General features: G+C 37.3%; 1 protein-coding gene across 5 annotated transcripts in view; it reads left to right on the top strand.

Annotated features, from left to right (window-relative positions):
* Nucleotides 1-21,529, top strand: part of hpca (hippocalcin) — a 43,585-nt gene that overhangs the window by 18,089 nt on the left and 3,967 nt on the right. For 3 of the 5 annotated variants that reach the window (XM_081375685.1, XM_081375686.1, XM_081375687.1), the window contains 3 exons: nt 15,646-15,790; nt 18,119-18,400; nt 21,015-21,120. In XM_081375685.1, the coding sequence (XP_081231811.1) occupies nt 15,695-15,790; nt 18,119-18,400; nt 21,015-21,120 (484 nt within the window). In that variant the 5' untranslated portion in view covers nt 15,646-15,694. Of the gene's footprint in view, nt 1-11,912; nt 12,135-15,645; nt 15,791-18,118; nt 18,401-21,014; nt 21,121-21,529 lie in introns of those variants that run through there. The other 2 variants (XM_081375688.1, XM_081375689.1) reach the window with 2 other exon arrangements.

Here is a 21,529-nt window from a genome sequence, read left to right as displayed (position 1 = left end):
AGTGCTTTTTGTCCCTCTCTGCTATTATAGTTTTTCAAATTGACGGAATGACATGGAAGCCTCCTTGGACTTACCCGTCCAATGTAAATAAAGATAAGAAATTCTTTGCTTACGAGGATAAGTCAGATCATTGGCAGAGGTAATTTTACACCAATGAGGACATATATATATAAATAAAGACTTTGATTTTAGCTAATAAGATACTTAAAAAACTACACAGTGTACCTTTAATCAAGTTTTAGGTATTGTGTCCACAATGAAAAATAGATCAGTATAATAACTGACAGATTGTTCATATGACAGCTTTGAATTTTTTTTTTTTTTGCAGTAAACTCTCTTTAAAGAGTCTTTATCATGGCAGCATGTTTTTCTTTCACGCTCACTGTAGTTTTAACATCTCTATAGCTTAAATAAGTCCTTAGGTTACTTTCAGTGCCTGTCGATAATTTAGCCATCATTCATTTGTTGCTTTTGGGCACTCTGCAAGAGATAACACCACTCTATAGCCTACCCTTTGGGAAAACAATGGCACGAAATGTAATTAATACTAGTCACTGCCTGAGGGGTCATTAGACAAATGCTAAACCTCTTTGTTGTTTCCCACTCCCTTACACATCAATTCTACTTTGAGAAGGCTGTAAGTCAAACTGTGGTCATTGTCCAAACTGCACAATATAGGTGTGGTTCTCTCTCGGTTCCAGTGGCTTCTGTCTAAGAGCATTTTTTCCATTTGAACGTGATCAACGCTAACTTTATGACTGAGAGCAAACGCACATCTTATCTGAATTTTAAAATAGAGAGATTTCAGGTCAAGGGGTTGCTCATCAGTGCAGCATTTCAGAACAGTGAAGTAGATAAGCTGACTTTTATGAGCGCTGTTGCAGTGTTGCATGTGTGTATTTGTGTGTGCGTTTGCTGTCTTTACAGACTGTACAGTAAAGTCAGCCTGGGACCCGACTTAACAAAATGAATTATGTTTTGGCCTGAGTATGTGGCAGATGAATAGAGGATTGGTATTGGCACTTGCAGACTCCATATAAAGCTCTATATTGCGACGTAAAACCCACTGCCAAGTACACATCAATAAGGTGACAGGTAATAAAGCGAAAGACTCGGGTCAACAAGCTCTTAAGAGATCCTATTGTTATCTATTGAATTCCACATCTATAGCGGGGAACTCTAAGGAGGCGAATCTTGATTAGTCCCTGAGAATGAATTTTCATGAATCTCAATGCTCTTGAATTCTTTGAAACTGAATGCCTTTACACAGCCTTTAAACACTGCTTTGCCATCTGGGCTTTTGCTTGCGGCATGAAAGGTATTAAAGTGAATTCAAAAAGGTTGATGTTTGTTTTGAAAGATACTTTACTTTAAAAGACTTTCGTTTAGAGATGCACTGACAGTTTTTTTTTTTTTTGACTCAGTCGCTCTGGTGCATTTCTCAGATCACAACTGAAATTCTTGAAACTTCTTGTTCATCCTCCACACCATCTAGTCACTTGTGCACATCATAAAAGCAATTTCTCATTCTTTTGAACAAGTTGCAAATGCTTTGGTACATTCATGCAGTTCATCTTCTGTTCCCTACATTATCAATTGCTAATGTTATGTTTCTCTGTTGAATAGTCTTACCCCTCAAAACATCTAGCCATTCGTTCATTGCATAAGTAATGTCAAGTATATTTTCTATACATTCTATTAGACTTTTTTTGTAAATTTGTCCTGAACTGATGAATTGTGATTGTAATTGAAATCATTAAATCAATCAACCAATGATCAACCAGTCTAAAATAGCTCAGAGATGCATGTCATTAATCTTCAATTGGAAAGCATATTTAGACAGAGCATAACATAGAGTTACAATTCTTATAATTGAAGAACAACAAGGAAACAAAGAGGTCAACAGCTGGGAAGAAGAAGAGGAGTAGGGATGTGTGGTGGGAAGGGTAGGGAGGCAAAACAGAGGAAGAGTTAGATAAGTCAAATGACATTGGCACGTTTCTGATAAGGACCATTATTGTGAACCATGTTTTTAAATTATGACCTTACAATGGCTGAGGAGTGTTAAAAGGTGTAGCCCAATGATGAGAGAACAAACGCTTCCTCAGTCATTCAAGCATTTCGTAGACAGAACGGGTATGTATTTAAACAATGTGCACTGTACTCTAAAACTGTATACCGACTGGAATGGTTCATACAGTAGTATTTTTACACTTGTATTTTACAGTATAAAGTAAATAAACTTTATACACATACACATGTATACATACAGTATATATAGTTGTCTTTTTTTATATATATATCGCAATGACATTGTACTGTAATTTGTTGACAGACCAACAGTAAATGCATAACTGTGAACCCTGTCCAGTCTCAATCAATCAATATCCCATATACAGTATTGTGTCTGTAATTTGTAATGTTAAAATTAATATATGCCATACAGAAAAAGTGCAGTTTTGTGAATTTTCAATCCTTGTCATCAAAATTGTAGCCATAGTTTACACCTGAAAATACTGACAGGGTACACTATGTTAACAACGTCAATTTTGATGGCACTGATATGCTTATATTATAACTTGCACTGGTTTGCAAATGTTGAGGATGATTCGATAAATGCATTACAGTGACTGAGAATAACTCTTTAAGAATTAAGCATTTTTGAAGCAAATGAAGCATTTGACGACAGCAAAGGTGATACAATGTAAAAATACCGTTAAATTTAAATGATTTCAAAAATCAACCAGTAATCGTTATGATACTGATATATTGTGCATTACTACTTTAATTTCACTAAACTGGATGCCATTTGATGCAGTACCAGTGCAATGAATTAAACCAATAGTGAGCACGAGTATACAACTGAATATAAACAGCATTCCTTTCCAAAAGGTGGCTGTCTATTTTCTTTCAACGTCATGATCTGTTCCTTGTCTGTGAAATGCTTTAGTTAACCCTCCAGCCTAAATGTTTTATACATTCAGATCTTGATTTCATAGGTCATAGATCTCAGTTACATTAGTAAGTTATGTTGCTACAAATAATCGAAGCAGCACTTAGCTCATTTAAAGTGGAATGTGAAATAGTCTTTGTGTGCTTTTGTGCGTGTGTCCTTCTGTTATGGCTCTGTTCTGTCCTCTTGTGCTCTGATGCTGTGCCAATGTTGATGAAGGCCGCTGGTCCCTTTCTGTGACCCACATACTGTAACCATAAGTGCTTCTAAAAGCATGAGTTTTTCTAAGGAGGCGTGCTCGGGGGTGGACCTCTATGTGCCATTTTTTTTTTTAAACACTCCATCTCAATGTCATCTGGCTCAGGCCAGACGACTTGATAACTGGAGGTGTTTACAACAGTGAGAGGTTTTTCCTTCACAATGTAGTGGCACTTACTAATGCAAGCATCACTACTGCACTGTACAATGTCGTTCCAAACTTGTATGACATTCATATACATTCATCGCAGACACTCTTTTGACTTGGACCTGTAAGAAATCACCTAGTTACACACAGCACACCCTACTGTAGTAAACACCTATTCAAACTGCAATGATTATTAAATAAAAATGAATGTGCGATTATCAAATTGCAATGGCTGTGATTTAATTAAATACATATGTGCGCTGCGTGTTTCTTAGTGAAGCTCAGCACTTCATGTGTTCATGATCAGTGTTTTCAGGGGCCGTTTACACAACACCATTTTCAACTCAAAACTGGACACTATTTTTGCATTATGGCTGTTCATTTGCACGACGACAGCGGCGGCCTGAAAATGCAAACTTTTGAAAACGGTTTTTAAAAGTGCAAGCTTTTGAAAACGATACAGTTAATGTCTCAGTTTATAGGTGCGTAGTTTCTGAATGTTTCTGAACACCCTCCCATGGATAATGGCCTGGCATGGATAATGCAGCGTTTTTAATAATTTTCGCTGATCTGTAGCAACGGGGATTGCTTTGACAATAATAAAAAATAATAATAATCTGTTTTTAGTACATCGTTGTGTAAACGTGCCCTCAGAGTGGCTCAGTTCACAGTAAATGCTGCTCCACACAAACTTATCTCTGCATCTGCTCTGAGTTTGGGTCGCTTATAATGTGCATTTGGGAACACAACATTCACCAAACATCTTCCCATTTGTAATGAGAAGTGTTTATAAACAGACTGTTTTCAGCAAAAAAAGAAGCTTTAAGGTTTCCTTCAGTTTTCCACCAAAATAAAAGCTTAATTGAAAACGAAGAAACTAAGACAGCCATAATTATTTTTGTTGTAATTTTACCGTTGTACTGTAAAGTAAAATTATTATTATATTTTTCTTAAATACTAATTTTTTTTATTTTACAGTAAAATACTACAATGGTGAAATCTCTTATTTTGTTTCTTATTTTAATTTAATAACAATAGGACAGTTTTTTATTGTATTATTATTATTATTATTATTATTATTATTATTATTATTATTATTTTGTAGTCATATTGGTGTATAATTACAAAAAAATATTGGCTAAATTATGTAGCCCTAAAAACAGACACAGCAACCTTGTGCTTTTTTTAAATAAATAACATTTTAAATTGCTATCAACTTTTATCAGAAAAATCGCAATTTACATTTTTTCCCAAATCGTGCAGCACTGCACTTATCACATAAAATACCCTTTGCAAATGCATATAAATGTGCAAAAAACACTCAGAACACCTTAGCAACTGCGTAGTAAGGTCCTGACAATCACCCACAATACCCTAGTGTAGTGGTACTGATTTTTGCTAAATCTAGAAAATCTAGACAGAGGCTTGTATTCTATATGTTCCCACACAACTTACTCATCAAGTCACTGATAGAAAGCAACTTTTGTTGAACAGAATGACCCTCAGTCACTGTATGAAATGAACTGGGTTCCTTCTGGAGCCACAGTCTAACCAAATTATTGTTCTTGAAACAATAAACAACAGATGAGCAGTTATTCTCTTTTAGCACCATCTGCATCTCTATCCAGCTTATGACTTACAACACACATACATGCACGTGTGGACACATACACACGCACTCACGGACAGGTCACAGAGGTCATCCGCTCTCCAGTGATTATCAGGCTTACACTCTAAGAGCAGGTCTCTTTTGCTTATTATGATCAAGTGATCTTCCTACAGTATGCTTGCATGAATGATGAGACTTTCTTTATGCATCTCTTGTGAGGGTTGAGAAGGGATAGTGTAATAACGGCACACTACCACCGATGTGTCAGAAAGCTTGTTAACGGAAGTGTCGGTCATACGCTGGGGGAGATGTTCATAGCGCGTGTCCATCTGTCTGCTGATGCCATGTTTTTCTCACATATAATCTCTTTTCTCTCTCTCTCTCTCTCTCTCTCTCTCTCTCTCTCTCTCTCTCTCTCTCTCTCTCTCTCTCTCTCTCTCTCTCTCTCTCTCTCTCTCTCTCTCTCTCTCTCTCTCTCTTTCTCTTTCTCCCCCCCCCCCCCCCTCACAGAGTAATATCTATAATGCTCATGCCATCATATGACCCTACTGTAATCAGACTGAGAGATAAGTGTGTGATTCCTGTGTGATCCGCATTAATAGTCATGATTAAAACAGTGCTAGTGTTGTCTTAGTTCGCTTACAAACCCTGAGCTAGCTTAAACTCATAAAGTTTGTTGGATTTGATTGTTTGGAGTTTCGGTTATATGATGAGATTTCTACTACGGGGCTGCTTAATGCTTGAATCTGATTGGTTGACGAACGTTCTAATGTGTGCAATTATTTTCAGGGAAACGCATTACATTACAGGTCTTGAACACATTACAGTTCCTTATCACTACGCCAAATGATTTCAATTATTTCAAAAGTCCTTATAGACTACAACAGCAAAATAACCAAAACCCACAACGACACTGACAAAGCAAATAAGTATAGTAAACAACAGGATAAAAACAACAGATTATTTCCATGTTTTTATATACTCTCTTTTTCCTGCTCTCTCAAACGCACAAATACGGTACGGACCCACACTCGCACAGAAACGGGTTGTCAGTTTAACAACTGAAAACTACAAGACATTTCTCACTAGCGAAGTAATAAGGACGTTGTCCTTGAAGAAGATAAACTTACAGTTTCGCTATTAGTAGAGACGCTGCTGCCGAACACTGTTGAGAGACTCAGACTTGGGTAATTCACATACGCTTAATCTCTCTCTCTCTTTCTCCAATAACTGCATTAATAACTGCAATAGTCTGCTATCAGTTGCTGAAGCATCAGTTACTAGCTCTAAAATTACGTTTTGGAATTAGTAACGGAGGCTTTGGATGAGATGCGTAAGAAATTAGTCCCACACACAAGCGTTTTAAGGACAAAAACCTGACAAATGTCTTGAAATACATCATCTGAACAATGTTTTGAAATGAGGTAACCGTAGTATAAGCGGAATAACTGACTCCGGGCCGTTTAATTATTAAAAATAATGCACGTCCGAGGTGCATCACCTCAGGTGTGCATTATTTGTCTAATAATTCAAAGGCCCATCATCAATTATTCCTTACATATAATTTAATAAGAATTAAAAATGGAAATGGGAGTGATGCTTGACAATGCAAAATGAGTCACCACAATCCTGGGGTGTTCCTGGTCGGTTGCCAATGTGTTGCTATGCTGAGGTTTGGTTTTAGTGCATTGCTTTAAAGTTGCTGGGGGGGTTCTGCATAGTTGCCAGGGAGTTGCTATGCTGTTGCCAAGGTCTTTTGAGTGGTTTTTAGTGCATTGCTATACAGTAGGGTGTTATGCATGGTTGCCAGGGAACTACTATGCTGTTGCCAAGGTTGTCAGAGTGTTTTATTGTGCTGCTATAAAATTACTAGGGAGTTCTTTGTGGTTTCCAATGTGTTGCTATGCTGTTGCCAAGGTGTATTAAGTGTTTTCAGTGTTACAGTGTTACAGTTTCCAGGATGTTCTGCGTGGTTTCTAGGGCATTACTATGTTGTTGCTAATATGTTCTGAAGGTGCGTTCCATTTGACCGTAAGTGGACTTCGAAGTGGACTTCACAGGGTATTCCACCATCTTAAGTGAGATTCCAATCCGAAGGGAGCGAACATGTTCAGTTCGAAGGGCACTGCGCACGGCATAGGGAATAAGGGAACATCGATACATCACTTCACAGGAAGTGGAGAGCGATGATCACCCAACTGTCATTTCGCGCACCACATCATCACCAGTCAGAACGGTCATAACTAACGATGGAGGAGTTTACGTATGTGTGTAAGTATTCATACATTTTGCCATTGTTATACAAATGACAGTGTTTTTAACGGTTATTGTTGTGAATATTACATATACTATTTTTGATGATTAGAATTTACCTCAGTGAATGCAGCCAGCTTAGCTAGTTTGTGAAGTAAAGGGATTTTATTTTAGGTAGTTGTAAAATAGTGCAATATAATTGTAAATATATAATATAATAATAAAAATTAAAATATGAATGTAGTCCTATTATATATTTATGTTATATCATAATCTGCGCAACCCCGTCGTTGACTTTCTTTGATGACGTTTGCTGGGCGTTTCAAATGAGCGGTTATTGTCAGTGAAGTCCACTTCAACTGATATACCGTGCTCAGGGAGTAGGAGAGCAGTGAACACTGCGTATGGACCCTGTCGAATGGAACACACCTTGAGTGTTTTTTAGTTGATAAGCTGTTGCTAAGGTGTTCGGAGTGGTTGTTTGTGTGTTGCTGTACAGTTGGAAGGGTGTTCTCTGTGGTTGCTAGGGCTTGGCAAACACCAGTAACAAGCAACATTCAGGCACCTAATACTCAAAAATATTCTTTTAGCCCGTGGAATCTTCCATTTGAGGAGGCAGGGATTATGACAGAGACTTGGATTTGGTACAACAGTGGTTTGCGTCATTTCCTGACACCATTCTCCCCTCTTCTCCTCATAATTTCCTGTCCTCTCTCTACTGTCCCATCAAAAAAAAAAAAAAAGGCCAAGCCTCTCTCTATCCGCTTCTAGCCAGCTGATATCAGCTGAAGTCCCTGTTGGCAAGAGGTATGAAATGATGTCTACAATGTGAGCTGACTGAAGGGACCTCACTCACCGAGGACACAGCCTCATTCTTATTTTTACCTCCTTCATTAGCGTCCTTTCTTCATCTTCCTCTTGCTCTCTCTCTCACTCTTTCTCTCTGTCTGTTCTTGTTATTATGTCCTCTAGCCCCTCCCTCTCTCTTGAGTAATGTGAATTAGATTCATTGATTCAGGTCAGGGCTCAACCCCTACTGTCTTCATTAAATCCATACCTAACATAACAGCTGGATGAACCGAGCTGCTGTGTAATGCTACGCTCAAATGTTAAACCAAACATCTAGAAATGGCTTTAAAGTCTTTTCAGACACCAATGTAACGTCACATTGTTCAGCAGCTAATCCGTGATTTGAAATCTGCGTTTAGATATAGCGATTAACTGTGTTGTTGTACACTTGAAGAATGAGATTGGTAGGCACCCTTTAGCATCTGTAATCTTCAAATTTTTATGGATTGGGGATTTCAGCACAGTGTTTATAAGGAGAAGGTCTCTCCTTTATAGACAGACTCATATGTGTTCTTGTATGTCATCAAAATGTCAGCACAAGAATTCATTTTGTGTACATGGTGCAAAAACAGGTTGTAATTTCTTTCCTTACTCCCACACAGAAAGGGGGAAAAGACTGAAAAAAAGAGAAAATGGCTGTTTCAAAATGTAGTGAGCTGTCTCTCTGTCTACTGCCTACATAAGCAGCTGCCTTCTAAGAAAGTATATATCCATCAGGGAAACTCAGAAGTGACTGAATTTGGAACACAAAGGCAGAAACTCATATAGCCACACAAATAGACTTTGGCATTATCGTGTTACTAAGCTAGCAGTGCTCTACTCAGTATGCATGTGATATGTATCAATGTACAAGTGTAAAAATATGCATGAATATTTTTTCCACACAAGTTAAGCATGAACCCTATTCCACAGTCGATTTCATTGGGCAACTCGATGCAGTTACATATCAAGAACAGTTAAGATTTCATGGATTCAGTTCAGAGCTCAGAAAAAAACATGATGGATTAAATTGTGACAAACAGTATGCTATCTATCAGGATATGCTAGGTTAGGGTTGGGGATTAGGGTTTTACTTTATTTAGATGGTCCCTTTAAAGGTGCTCTAAGCGATGTTGGGTGACGTCACTTCTTGTTGACGTTCGAAGTATTGTCAAACAAAAAGGAGGCTAGCTCGACCCTCCATCATCCCCCCTCCCCCCCCTTCCGTGCTTCCTGAAACAGGCTTTTCCGATGTAAATTCGGGACATCACGCGTTCCTTCTCCTTTTCCCTCTTCATTGCTATTTGTTCATCGGAACGTCGTCTCTTTGGTCGTGTGTCGGCCATATCAAAATTCAAGAGAATATAATTCTATAATTTAGTCGTTGTTGTTGTCTAGGACATCTCTCTAGCTAACTCCCCTCTTTCATGCTTCTCTCTCCTCCACTCCCCACACCCCCCTTCATGTGCACGTGCACTAACCCCCCACCCCCCACCCCCACCCCCAAATCATTCTTGTCGGTTATTGGCTGGAACACTGTTTGTTATGTTTCGTGGTCCAGGTTGGCCCAGTTTGTTTCTGTTGCCGTTTGTAGAGCCTGGGCTGTCTACAGAAACCACCTTTTTTTACAGTGTGTTCAGGGGACAGGCAGCTAGCGGATAGTGAGGAGATGTTTGCTGTATGTGACAAAAAATGTTCAGCCTAAAAAACGCGTGACATCACTTAGAGCACCTTTTACATGTTCTGTTGACTATAAGTAACGTTATACCTACATGTCTACTAACTTTCAGAGTTTAAGTAGAGTATTAGGAGACTTTTAGATTAAGTTGACATGTAGTTGCAAAATTACTTATAGTCAATAGAATGTCTGTTGGGGGAGCATCACAATAAAGAGTTAGCAGATATTCAGCTGACAGTCTACTAATACTCTAATGAGAGTTAGTTGATATAAAGTTGAAAAGTTACTTATAGTTAACAGCACGTTCAAAAGGGAACATCAAAATAAAGTGTTACCAGGATTAGTATTTATTTCAGCATTACTGTATGTCGGCAATCAGCATAGAAATGTTTAGAATTGGCTATGACGCTGGGTTTGCGCTTAACTGGTCTGGAGCGAAAAATCACGTTAAAAATACACCGCATCCACAAATATTTTAAATTAGACAGTTTTAAAATATATTGTACTATTTTAAATGGATAGTTTAACAATGTATTGTTGAATAAAATATATTTACAATCAACACTTCTCTTACTTTATCCATCAATTTATTTTTCCTTGGTTTGTTCTTTAACATTAATTTATATAAAAGTCCCCCTTGAACAGACTGACAAACTCAATTGTAGTGTAATAGTGATCCACTGGAGGCAAGTTGTAAAGAGAACCCAAATGCAGCTTTATTTCAAATAAAACAAAACATAAAACATAAACATGGCGTGGCATGAAAACAAAAACCGTGGCATGAACTAGAACTTACACAAAAGCAGATTACAGGGAACAATACTTGACAAAGACACATGGCAAACATGAGGGCTAAATACACAGACTAATGACAAGACAAGGGACACCTGTGAACAATGATCAGACAATTAACCAATGACAAGACATGGCAGGATCACATGACAAACAGGGAATCTGTGACATGTTGCTTGTACAATGAAATAGTAATAGACTTGTGCAATGAAATGGAAATAAAACAATCTTTTTTAAAATGATCATGTTTTTTAATGTATTGTCTTTTAATTTATCTTAATTCAGGATCTTTTCTCAGCAAATAGTGTATGTATAGCATGCTATTAATTTGGTTAAAACTGTTAATCAATTGATAGCCTTGATTTTTTTTTTTTTTTTTTTTTTGAGCTTTACACAATGCATTATGGGATTGCCTTCCCCACCAGGGATACATCCCAAAATGGTGGTATAGTAAAAGGCAGCTTAATTATGCTATCTTCTTTTTGCAACAGCTGGGTGGGTGCCTATGATTTCTTAAAATGCTGCCTACAGAGACAACTCAATAGGGGTTGGGGGAAAAAAGGGAGAGAATATGAAAGGGATATTGTTCATGGAAAGGTTGCACAATTAGAATTAAACTTTAGAGGAATTAAAAGGGTCTTAAGCAAACGAAATGAAGGATAGAGCTGGTGGATTAAAAAGGAAGAGGCAGAGAAAGAGATGCCGTCTGATTTAGAGAGATCAAAAGTCGCTTGTCGGGTTAGATTGATTCTCTGATTACCTCTGTTTCTCATAAATGGATGAGAGATAGAAACACAGGAGTGGGGAAAAAAATCAATTCTGTCATCCTCTTTCCTCTGCCTTTTTATAGATGCAGGAATAAGATACTCTTGTTGTGAGATTCATCTTTTGGCTCTTTCTCCCCTCCTCTGATGCACTCTCTAACTCCCTCCCTTCATTTCTCTTTTCTCCTTTCGGCCTTACACTTTTATTTCACTGGTGTGCAGTGGCTCATTCACTCTCCACTCTCTTGCTGGCAGGGATTTTAATGAGGCTCTTGTGTTTCAGATATGCAGCCTCCTCAGCCCTCAGGCTTTCCCACACAGCAACAACAACAACAACAACAACTCTGAGGCGATTTCACTGAACAGTTGTGGCACTTTTGAATGCGGTACACTAACCGCCCGCAAACTGGTTTAAACAGGCAACAAATGCGCTGAAGTCTCTCTTGTCAGCGCAAACATGCCTACTACTTATGACCGTGCTTAAATCAATTTTTGTTTATGTTGTGCTGAATGATACTGCAGTTGGCACTATAGTGACACCTTGTGGTGCGGATGCAGCATAGTGTAAACGCGAAACAAACAGTGCAGTCCTTTTCCCTTCATTACTCTTCATTCATCCATCCCTACAGCTGGATTAGCGGTCCAGATGTTGCTGACCCACATAGAGGAGAGGAACAGCTGTCTGCAGAACGGGGTGGGAAGGCTGTCCTGGATTTTAACAGTCAGAACAACCACTAACACATGTGGGACACTGTGGAGATAGAGAGGATTACCCCTTAAGCCCAAACATCCAGAGGGAGGAACAAGAGAAACTGCTAAGAACAAGAAAAGGAGAAATACTGTTTGAGGTTGTGCGTGAGCGTGCTTCGGCACATCTGACTTTCTTGTATTTGCTGTCATAGGGTTTTTTTAAGAGCACTTGTCCCAATAAGCTATGTTTTAATGCACTTTTGTATTTGCAGGCTTTACCAGGTGAACATTTTATTGCTCAGAGGTTGCTCGTTCATAACTCAGGAGGCTTAAAGTCCATATGAAAACAGAAATGGTTTATTTACTTTCTTCATGCACTTGCATGTTAGTAGTCTGAATGATTCATCGCTGTACTTTATTTGATAAAGTAAATACTTTTATAATGTTACAAAAGATTTCTATCTCAAATGAAAAATGTATCACGGTTTCCTCTAAAAAATATTAATCACCACAACTGTTTTAAACATTCATAATAATAAGAAATGTCTTTTGAGCAGCAAATCAGCATATTAGAATGATTTCTGAAGGATCATGTGACACTGAAGACTGGAGTAATTATGCTGAAAATTCAGCTTCGCCATCACAGGAATAAATTACATTTTAAAATGTATTAAAATAAAAAAAAATAGCTATTTTAAAGTGTTATAATATTTCTCAATATTGCTGTTATTGCTGTATTTTTGATGGATTGGGGCCTTTTTGATGGATTGGTGAAATTTTGTCAAAAACATTAAAAAAAGTCATACAGACCCCAAACATTTGAACATTATATGCTATACTAAGATTGTGTATCACATACAAGATAGTATGTATTGAAATCTAAGTTTGGACTTTGGTATTTTGGCTAATCAGTTTGTTGAAAACCATAGTCTCCTCTATGAGGGTTTTTTTCGTAGGAGAAAATTCTAAGAGGCAGGATATTTAATCTCCTTTCTTGGAGAAACAAGATATTTAAAATATCTCACTTGTGATTTTCCCTTTGGAATTGGCCATGGGACAGTGTGAGAAAATGTAAGTGGATGAAGTCACTACATTCTTCATACAGTATATTGCCCTCGCCTTCCTCCAGATGTCTTTTGTTCCACTCGTCTTGGCTGGAGCTACTTTTTTTCTTCTTTTAACCATCGGTTCAGCCTTCTTTTATAAAGTCTAATGAGTGTGTAGAGTGCTAAAACTAACGTGACATATCTCAGTGTGAGTGATGACATTCAAGCCCTGGGGAACGGCACTCCTTTCAGTATATCAGCAGCAAGGTGTCTGCTACGCATAGAGAGACATGTCACTTGACATTGCACTGCTAGCCAGTTGGAGTTTTTCCAGCCGCAGATGCAGACATAATTACTTCGTCCTGCAGTTTCAGTTTTACATTGTCTCACCATTTTCTGGTTCTTGTGGAAGGGCAACATAGAACGCATATTCTGTAGAAATCCGGCAAATATCCACAAGGCTGGTCAAGGCACAAAAGCAGACGAAAGCAGTGAAAACACAGAGCCATTTGCTCATCTACTGGTCAGCCCAACACCAACACTTGGCAGTGATGCTCTTTCATCATCACTGGGCCACCCGCCAGTGTAAGCTGCTCCTGCTCTGCATTCTTGCCATTGTTGTTATTTTTTCTCTCTCAACCACATCCCCCCTCCCCCCACTCCCTCGTTGGCCTTGTTGTGGTGTCTGTGCTAAATCATTTACTGTAGCTTCAACCCTAAATGGCTCAGTCTGGAGATCAGCCTCTAGCTATAAGCATAAAGTGTTTGGGACATATAATCACAGGACTTGGCTGAGGTTAAAGACGTTTTGAACCTCAGGGCCTGACTGGGGGTGGGCGGATGGTTGACAAAACTAGTAGCAAGGATTTTGCAAGGAATGGCACAAATTTTAAATGTATGAACACTATCATCTAAATTAGGGCTGCACGATTTAGGGAAAACCCTTTTAAAAATGAAAACATTTATTTAAAAAAAAAAAAACAGGTTTCTTGTGTTTGTTTGTAGGACTTCAGAATTTGGTCAAATCTTTTTTGATATTATAATAATAATAAATAAATAATAACTATGATAACTATTGTAATATTTCACTGTAAAAAATAATATAATAATACCTTTATTTTACAGAATTTATAATTATTTCGTTTAAAAAAAAATGTATTTATTCATTTACAAAACAATCAAGCTTTTATTTTAAATTTCACCCAAAAATGAAAATTATCTCATCATTTACTCACCCTCATGTTGTCATAAACCTACTGTACATTAAGGACTTTCTTCTATGGAACACAAAACAAGATATTTTGAACGACTGCTTTTGGCATACAACGAAAGTCAATGGTGTCTAAATAAATGAACAACAGCAAAACATTGACAAAAGCGAATTTTGACAAATATCTTTTGTGTTACGTTGGAAAAAGAAAGTCAAACAGGTTTGGAACAACATGATGGTAAATAATGACTGAATTTTCTTTGAATGTTCCTGATCATGCCTCTTCTAAATGCAAACGTTTTAAAATAGCAAAAAAATGTACAAGCTAAGCTGAAACTTCATTGGCTGTTTTTATTGCAGACCCACCCCTAGCCACGCCCTTGGCCCCTGTGGTGTTTCACTAAACGATGTCTCCTCCCCCAGATCATGTGTAATACACAGCTAAAACAGTAGCTTTAAATTAGGTTTTCCTCATCTGATCTCTCTCCGCTGGGGTTTATTTCTCTCCCGAGAATACACACACTCAGCATGGGGGGTAGAAAATCAAATCAGACAGGCTGCTATCATCCGTAATCGCGCAAAAATTAACATCCCTGAAAGTGATACAGTTTGGAGGATGTACTTTTTCTCAATGCTTATGTAAGGTAATTTAGCTTAAACTCAAACCAGGCTTTTGCTTCTATCACATACTGTCAGATAATCTTTCTTCATTGAGCTCTCACCGATCCCTTAGCTTTTAAGATAAATGTTCCTAGTGCTCAGTGCTGGATGCTTTCATATATCTATGAAAAACTCTTGTTTGTGTGTAGGCTACTGATCCTCCTCCAGTGTTTTTGTCGAGATGCACGACTTGGCCTCGCATCGCTGCCCATCTCGCAGTAATTGTGGGCGACTCTGTTATTAATTAGCGCAGGTTCCTAACTGTGCTCTCAAAACATCCTGAGAGAACGGCTGTTTTCCTACCTCACATTCGGACCAATTAATTTGTACATTTCCTTTTGCAGCGTTTATTGGCAGCATAAGATGTATTTTTATCAGAGCACTTTTTGTACCCAGGATGTGAGAATGAGTCAGCTCAGAAGGGTGTTATTAATTCACTAATGGATATGTTCATACACACACTCACACACATTGGCTCTAATTATCCATGTAATGTCAGGGGAGACATTAAAGTTCACTGATCTCTGATGGGTGTCACACCAGAGCAAGAGAGTTCAAACATACGTTAGGATTTGGAAAAAGCTTGTGGTTTTTAATTAGCTTAAATTTCATGTTCACAATACCGTGACGGCCTCTAATCACTTGACCCTTGGCCTCGTAACTAAGACTCCTTCTTATTATCACTTGAACTTGCAATCTACTCTAAAATGTTTTCAGGTATCTCCTCATTGACCCTCGTGTCATTTTTGTCGACAGGTCTGACCCGGGGCCTCGGTGTTGTCACTGCGCACAGAGACGTATCATCATGGGAAAACAGAACAGCAAACTCAGGCCCGAGATGCTACAGGACCTGAGGGAGAACACGGAGTTCACTGACCACGAGCTGCAGGAGTGGTACAAGGTCAGAACATCTTGAAATATCCACAGGGGCCCCTAAAAGTATCTAGGCACTTGAGCCACACATGTATGACGTTCATTGCATTACAGACAATATCAAACCAAGCGCCATCATGGAAACAAATGATGCTAGATCTTTTCTCAGAAATAATTACACTTTTCCGACACACGTTGAACGTGTATTTAAAGGGATTATTATCTTTTATTTATTTAGATTTTTTGCTTGACATCTTTCTTTTGTGTTGTGTTATCTGATGCAGTGACATTAATAAATTATTAAGTGCACTGCACAATTTTTTTTGTGTATTTTTGTCTTGTTTTCCAGTACAAATGTCTAAACATTCTTAAAGATATTAAGTCGGTAACACTTTACAATAAGGTCTCATTTGTTAACATTAGTTAATGTAGGCTACATGTATTAACTAACATGAACTATCAATGAGCAATACATTTATTACAGTGTTTATTAATCTTTGTTAATATTACTTAATTAAAATTGATTGTTTATGTTAGTTCACAGTGCATTAACTTATGTTTTGAAATACAACATGTGATTGTTTTTTAATTTCAATGGTTGATTGAAATTAACAAAGATTAATAAATACTGTAGAAGTATTGCTAATTCATGTTAACTAAATAGTTTACTAATGTTAACTAATAAAACATTATTATAAAGTGTTACCATTAAGTCAAAAAATATCTGCCAAATGGGGTAATAAATAAACTGAATTAGTTTTCCCTTTGAATTAAGTTTATTTTATGACTCCATTGGCGAATATTATTTCTTGTTTTATGCATTAACTCACTAAACTTTGAACCATTTTTCAGAAAACTAAACTTAATAATAATTTTGCTTCTCAAGTAAATGTATCTTGATTTAAGAATGTTTAGATATTTGCACTGGAGAACAAGACTGAAAAAAAAAAGAAAACCTAAGGAAAATCAACTTTGCAGTGTGTGACTTTGGTTCCAAACACTCAGTTTACTCTACATGAGTGTAGCAGTACACTTATAGGAACTTTGAACCTTATTTACCCCTAAAATGTGCATATTAGTACCTTGGAATAGTAATATGTACCCTTAAGGTAATACTATGAACCTTTTAGTGGTAAATTAGTGGCAAAGTTTCCTAAAGGTACGATTGTTGCACTTTTTTTCTGAGAGTGTATGGTATTTATCCATATGCATATTTGAACATGAAAACAGTAACCCTTTCCCAAAAAGATGGTTAAATATAGCATTTAGTGTATGTCTCTATAAGTGGTGTTCATGGGAAATGACTTACAGCGAATATGTATCCCAGGGTTGTTTGCCCCTTGTGCCAGAAGGTTAAGGGCATTTGTATGTAAATTTAAGCTATGTACTGTATCATGAGCCACGGAGTCCCTGGGGCTGAAAAAGCTCAGATCATTTTGTGCATTTAAGTACTGTCGGAAATGACTGTAACATTTAGTTTGTACGCGTTTTGTGTAGTGTAAATATAGTTTATGGTCTGACAGGCTTGTGCAATCAAACTATATTTCCAATCACTCTGAGGCACAAGATTGATAAGATATACAGATTACACAATTACACAACTAATGTGCATCCTTTGCTTTTCATTATGCACTTAAAATGCTTTCCGTCTTTATTGGGAATTTACAAACGAGAGAAATACTGAATTGTCCAGTTAGTTATTCAAAAAAAATGACTTGAACACACATCATGTCACATCATGAAATCAATTATGATTTCCAAACCTGCGAGTAGGAACTTCCCAGGAGGACGTGAATGCAGCAATAGACCTTCTATGGCGTTATTATACTGCCAAATGTCAAAAACCACTTATTGTAACATAAGAGTGCATCCATGTAATTCACAAGTGTGATTCTCTTGGCTTACATGCAGATTTTCTTCGCCCTCGCACAAAACTGGACACATGCTCTCAAATATGCAGTGCTCTTTTATGAATTGCCTCTCAAACATTTGTCCTGTGCACTCGTGAATTTCTCAATCCTTGTGCGCTCTAATTTAATTCTCTCTGCTACTGCATTAAACAGTCATTGTGGATTTAACGCTCCTGGCTGTATCAACCAGTCAGAATAGGCTTCCATGACTGACAGATGAAATTGCTGAAAAAATTGCGCATTTGACATTTGGCAGTATAATAACGCTAAACCTTCCGTCTTGGAATTAAGCTCACAATCCCCTTGAATGTTAGTGAAGGATAAAGACATACATTAAAATTGCAGCATCATCACGAGAAATCATTTATGCTGAAATGTCAAATTCTTATAAAGGAGCCTCTTAAAGCATGCCACTAATGGCAATATATGTTGTTCACTCTAAACAGGGGTTCCTCAAAGACTGTCCCACTGGGCATTTGAACGTTGAAGAGTTTAAGAAGATCTATGCCAACTTCTTCCCATACGGTGATGCCTCAAAGTTCGCTGAGCACGTCTTCCGTACGTTTGACACCAACAACGATGGGACCATCGACTTCCGGGAGTTCATCATTGCTCTGAGCGTGACATCACGGGGAAAACTTGAGCAGAAGCTCAAGTGGGCCTTCAGCATGTACGATCTGGACGGCAACGGTTACATCAGCCGTGATGAAATGCTAGAGATTGTGCAGGTCAGAGTCATTCTGTGATGGTTGTGCAACTTGTGCTTTAATCTGCACTATGAATCCACTCTTAATAAAGCAAATGTTCAGTATATTGCATCCATACACTGATTTTCTCAGTGCTCTGATGATTTTGATAAACAAATGTGGATTATTTGGAGATTAAAAGTTTGATGCTAAATGCTAAAATGCTAACTGTCAAGGTTAGTGTGTGCGCAATAACCCTGAAATTTTGGTTAGCCCATCTCCCAGCCTTGTCAAACTCAGACCACATTCACACCAACAACGATAGCTATAATGATAACTATTTTAGCTTTCACACTATTGTTCCGTTTTGTCGTCTGTTGCTTTAAAAGCTCAAGGTCTGTTAGATTCTGATTGGCTATCATTGTTTTTTTCATTCATTAGATGGAAAAAAAAAATTTGTTCTGAAAGTGATTCTAACGATATTGTTTCTCTGTGACTATCGTTAAAATTGTGGTATGGACTCTGCTATTCTTTTATATATTCGATTTTTAGAACTATATCTTTATCATTATAGTAATCATCCTTGGTGTGAACGGACCTTTATGCTTTTTCAATAGGGTAACCATACAGTACGTCACTTTTTTGTGTTCTGTCCCCGACTGGAGTTGTCCTCGGAAATGTCTGTGTTTCACAGCATGTTTAAAACACCCTACAAATACACTACAATAAAGCGTTCTGGGTTGTTTTGCACACAATTTTAAATGTTAGCCATCAAAATGCAGTAATTTGTGATATAATAGGTAGACAGTGATATGAATACAATACATATTTGTGCTCAAAATTCAAAATAATAAGCCAAAGGATCCATTTCCAAAAGCACACACATAAGATAACATTTGAAAATTTAAAAAAAGCTAAATTACTGTATCACAGTATATTCACAACATTTAGAAAATTGTGTGTGATATTTATTTTGTTTATTTTTATATATAATATAACAGTCATAATTGTATATATAATATAACAATGTTATTTGCAGTGGTTATTATTTACTATTTTTCATAGTGTGATTTTTGGTGAATTGTGTTAAAATCAGTTCGGGTCTGTTTCACCTGCAAATATCAATAATTATTTATTATAATTATAATAATTCATGTATATAGAAAAAACTACAAAATATCATCCCCATGTTTTAATTCATAGATAATAAGTGATATTTCAATTATATTTTGACCACGTGAACTAAAACAATGTCCCCGGTTTCCATTTCAGAAATCAGAAATAAGTTTAGGCTTATTGAGCACATTAGTCTTATGACGGTTTGAATTTAGCAGATAACATCTCACGAATTATGGATCAAGAAACCCTCCTGTTTGTTGACTTGTTGAGTGACTTTGTGTCCTTATGTTGGATGAAAGAAAAACATTTGCTTTTATCTTTCATGAAATGAAAGTATGAAAATACTTGAAGGAAACAGATGTAATATTTAATTAATGTTGAGCAGTTTTTACCAACTAATATGTTACTTATTATCAGTGCTCATATTTCATGATCCTTTTTCTACAGCCTCAATATTTTGTCTCTTTTGTTGTTTCTCAAAATGATTAAAATTGATCATAAACCGACAGACAATGTTCAGGATAGCATACTACCATAAAATATTACTATTTCCACATGGTATAGAATGTACAGTATGCTGTGTATATACTACACCGTCTGGTTCTAAAAACAAATAGCACTGTATTCTGACTAAATTACATTTTTTTACAAAAAAATGTAATTGCTTTTTTATTTAAATAGCAATCTATATACTGCATAGTATTCAGCAAGTACGATTCCATTTCAAACTATACATTAACTATACAACAATTCCATTTCAAACTAAACTTACATTCTCCTTCTAAACCAGCAGTGGCTTCATGTACAGTACAAGTCTTCATAATTTGCAGAAAGCACAGAGATGAGAAGCCCGACCCCTGGCGGGGAGATCAAGCACAGACATTAGCGAGCTGTCCCAGATGAATGCTCCCCTGTCAGCCTGTGCTGTGGGAGAAGAGAAGCTATTAGCATGTGCTTAGCATGCTCAGTTGGTACCAGTCTCCCTCAACCAGGCTTGGCAAAGCTCAGTTCTGTGCGATGCCTGACTGGCGAAGCCTGTGGGGAAGATCGTGGCGATGGGGGGTAGCACCCACATTGGCTCTCTTCTCTGTTGGATTAACAAGTTAAATTTAACCGGGGTTTATCCCTGTGTGTGCAGAACGGTGGGATTATCCGCAAGCTCATGGAGGTTACAGTTGGCTGGCACTCTGAGATTGCAGCGTGTTGCATATTTTATCACAGCGGCTGCTTTTAAAAGGTGCAGGGCTAAGCCGAGAGTATGGCTCTAGCAGTCTGCCCAACTGTGAAAATCATTATCCCTCAAAAACATAATTACATAATTACATAATTGATTGACTTAAAACCGTCTTCTCAGATTTAGTGGATATGGCAAGTGTGCTTTCTACTTCATGGCTCATGTTGAATCTCGGTGCAGCATGAAATGCTAATGGAACAGAGTATTGGCTGAACCTGTGAAGGCCAGATAAAGGTGGTCTACGGATATTTTAGCTCTTTTTTTTTTCTTTTTTTTTACCTGGTTCATTCGTATCTCTTACAGGCCATTTATAAGATGGTGTCATCGGTGATGAAAATGCCTGAGGACGAATCCACACCAGAGAAGAGGACGGATAAGATATTCAGACAAATGGACCTGAACAATGATGGTAAGATGTGGACCAGTTCTTGACCGTTTGAATTCATTTTGAATTGAAATCACAAAATGGCCTTGTTTTCCAGCAAAAGTATGTGATTTACAAAATACTGTAAACGGTAAACTGTTTTCCACCAGAACAAAGGCTTGAGAATGTGGCGCAGCATCTATCAATTGTTCACTACCATTAAAAAGTTGGGATTTGAAAAAAATACTTCAGCATGGATGCATTAAATTGATCAGTAAAGTGACAGTAAAGACGTATATAATGTTAGAACAGATTTCTATTTAACCTTCTGGTGCTCTTCGCGTAGTGGTCAAAATTGACCAAATTTTTAAAATTTCAATAAAATTAATTTACTATATTTTAGTTCGATAATGTTTTTTGTTTAATATTTAGTATTTTTAGGGGATTTTATGGT

The sequence above is a fragment of the Scardinius erythrophthalmus genome, assembly GCF_964197995.2.
Source record: "Scardinius erythrophthalmus genome assembly, chromosome: 10".
NCBI classification, from domain to species: domain Eukaryota; kingdom Metazoa; phylum Chordata; class Actinopteri; order Cypriniformes; family Leuciscidae; genus Scardinius; species Scardinius erythrophthalmus.
This window is presented reverse-complemented; position numbering and strand designations above follow the sequence as displayed.